Genomic DNA, 3,060 nt, shown 5'->3' on the forward strand with positions numbered 1-3,060 from the left:
CGCCCCGGGGCTGGCCCTCCCCGCTGCCCTCCTGGGCCTGTCCTTGCTCTGGGCGCTCCCGGTCCGGGGGGATCCAGGGAGGGCGCGGGCCCTCGGGGCTGCTGCTGACACTGCCCCAGCCGGGGGCACTGGGGTTCAGGTGGATTTTGCGGGGGTGTCCTCTCTCTTGAGTGGCCGACTGGGTTTTCTCTTTGCCCGTATGTGTGTTTCCCTAGGTCTGACCCAGCTCAGCAACCTGCTCCCGGGGCCCCAGAAGGGGGAGCCCCTGGCGGGGGCCCCCCTGGGTCCCTCCCCAAGCTGAGCAGCAACCGTCGGCTGCAGCAGACGCAGGCCCAAGTGGAGGAGGTTAGTAGCCCTGCCAACTGTGCTGGCTTCCGTAGGCTGCCTGGACTCTTCTTCTGCTGTTCTGCAGCAGCGATGTTCTTGACAAGCGTCTGTTGCTGAGGGGGTGGATGCTCTTGTCATGCTAATACCAGAAATGTGTTAATGCTCAATACTCAAAGTATGACGGCGGACCTATAAAGAGGTTGGAGGAGAGATGAAATTGCTTTATGTTTAAAAGCTGCTTAATTCCAGGTATGACTTCTGTTAGATTTTTGGTACCTTGTATCGTGCATCTGTTATGGTAATAAAGCTACGCAGCATCCAGAACAGCTCTTAATCCCTGCCTGCTGCTTCAAGGGAACGGTCTGTGTGCAGGCTCAATGTGTGATGTGTGGGGAACCTTGCCTGACTTTCCCCGGTCAGTGTCTGTAGCGTGGCTGCTGACGTGCAGTAACGCCTTTATGCCTCACTGGGGCAGCAACATGTAGCTCTAACTTACCTTTGCAGTTACCGGGGAGCGAGCATATGATTTACTCTCATGAGGGGGGTGGCTTAGGCTTGCTGGATTTGAGAGCTTTTAAAAACAGAAATGTTGGGCTGAGGACCTGGTTTAAGTGTACTTGAACTGATTCTTTAAGAGGGGGTCTAGAATTTTTTCCCCACTTCAAAGTAGGCAGCGATTTGGAAGCTGTGTCATATCCTTCTTTGTTTAGGGCTTTCACTTGTTAGTACCTTAGTGTTAGTTATTGGCCAAGTTACTGCTCTTGCTTTTTCAACTCTCTCTACCAATACAACTGCTGCTACTATTCTTCCTTCTGCAGGTGGTTGATATAATGCGTGTAAATGTAGACAAGGTGCTGGAACGAGACCAGAAACTGTCAGAGCTAGATGACCGGGCAGATGCACTTCAGGCCGGTGCCTCACAATTTGAAAGTAGCGCAGCAAAACTCAAAAGGAAGTACTGGTGGAAGAACTGCAAGGTGAGTTTCCTAGTGCCATGATCTCCTTCATTAGAAGGAAATTGGGCTAGTCTTCTGCTGCGGGGCTTTGAGAGGATAGTTGGGGCTTAATAGCTATTTCACATGCTTAGGATTCTTTCACTGTGGAGAGACTTTGAGGCCTTGGCTGTCCTACCTTCAGGGTCTGGCTTATGTTCCCTGGCTGTCAGGGAAGATGTGAACTTGTCGATCTGTTCTGAGTATTACTCTTTGACAATCTCTCTCTCCAGATGATGATCATGATGGGAGTGATTTGTGCCATTGTGGTGGTGGTGATTGTAAGTAAGTACCGAAAAGCCCAGGATCAAAGGTGAAGAAGCACCAACTCTAGAGTACTTTAAACTCTTCCTTTTTGGTTTGAGATCTGGAGGGTCTTGGCTGCATAAGTGTTAACTTCAGTCCTTGGGGAAGGGAGGTGGTGGTGCTGGAACTCCCATACTTATTGTGGAAATGGTATGCTTTACATGGTAACGGAAGGAATTGGGGGTGGCCATCATTGTAGAAATGGGAAATTCTGTCTGCCAGGTCAGGTAAACCTGTAAGTATGAGGGGCATTTACCCTGGAGTGGGTGGGTTGGCAAGTCCCCTTTCCCTAGTGGGGGATTTGGAGGTCTCTGGGGGACCTTTGGTGTAACTTGCCCTTTTGTTCTTTCCTTTTTTTCCTATTGCTTTGTCTCCAGTCTACTTTTTTACTTGAATGTATCTCCTTCAGTCTGCAACCTACTGTCCCCTTGCCTGTCTCTTCTTGCCCCTGAATCTTTCCTTCCCTTCCTTTCCACCTAGCTTCTTCATTGATTTCTTTATTGGTTTTAATTTGTCTTCTGTATAGGACTCTGAAGCGCTCTACTGAGCATGGTTAGACTCTTCAACAGCTGCTGCAGCTTTAGGGAGGGTCCTCTGAGTTTAGAGGAAAGGGAAGTAGAGGAGGAGTGGGTAGCTATTGCTCCTGCTCTTCTGCAGGGAATTTTTGTGGTTTATTTTTGGGTATGGGCTTGTCAAATAGTGCCTGTGTGGACTCTAGCAAAATAAGAATGCCTTAATGCAGTGCCTTTGGGGATGAAGGACTTCAGCGTGTGAGATTCTTTAGCGTTCTGCCTGAAAAGAGTGGCAGCATGACTTAAGCTTTTCATTGAGCTTCTGAAATAAAGGCTAGTTTGTGGTGTTGGTCAGTGACTGTGAGCCATCTGACTGAGCTAGATGTAGTCATCTAGATTTCTCTAGCCATGGAGAGATGAGCATTTAAAGAAACGATTTATTTGCCTGTCCTTATTTTCAGATGACTTGCTGTCTGAACATGGCCATTTCAGTTATAAAGGAGAGCCTACATGATTACCTCAGTCAAGTGCAACAGACTAAACGCAGTTAAGTGAAAGTAGTTTTGTTACTATCTAAAAGGCGTGTGTAGGAGTAAAATCTCCTGCCACAAGGAACGAAAGAACAACAGTGAGGAGTCTGATGGGGGATGTCAAATATTCCTTTCATCTATGCAGACACAAGCCAGGACCCTGTGGCTTTCTACTATCTTGTAGCTTTCTGGAAGACTTTGGGGTAGTGGCAGAGTGGGAATGAGTGTTTTGCTTTTGTGTTACTGAGTTGAATGTCAAAGGAAGTCCACTATATAGCAGATGGATGTGGAGAGACTGGAGGTATTCCAGATGAGACTGAATGAACCACACAGCTTTCTGATTATGAATACCTGTTCTGTTTCTGCTACCACAAAGCCCTAACTTTCAGCAGG

At 48.1% G+C, this 3,060-nt stretch overlaps 1 protein-coding gene across 1 annotated transcript in view; it reads left to right on the forward strand.

Moving 5' to 3' along the window:
- Positions 1-3,034, forward strand: part of VAMP1 (vesicle-associated membrane protein 1 (synaptobrevin 1)) — a 4,470-nt gene extending 1,436 nt beyond the window's left edge. The window contains exons 3-6 of the mRNA XM_009330129.1: positions 216-345; positions 1,146-1,304; positions 1,553-1,604; positions 2,599-3,034. Coding sequence (XP_009328404.1) covers positions 216-345; positions 1,146-1,304; positions 1,553-1,604; positions 2,599-2,651 — 394 coding nt within the window. The 3' untranslated portion in view covers positions 2,652-3,034. The remainder of the gene's footprint in view (positions 1-215; positions 346-1,145; positions 1,305-1,552; positions 1,605-2,598) is intronic.
- The last annotated feature ends 26 nt before the right edge of the window (positions 3,035-3,060 follow it).

The sequence above is a fragment of the Pygoscelis adeliae genome, unplaced genomic scaffold (assembly GCF_000699105.1).
Source record: "Pygoscelis adeliae isolate BGI_AS28 unplaced genomic scaffold, ASM69910v1 Scaffold120, whole genome shotgun sequence".
Classification (NCBI taxonomy): Eukaryota; Metazoa; Chordata; class Aves; order Sphenisciformes; family Spheniscidae; genus Pygoscelis; species Pygoscelis adeliae.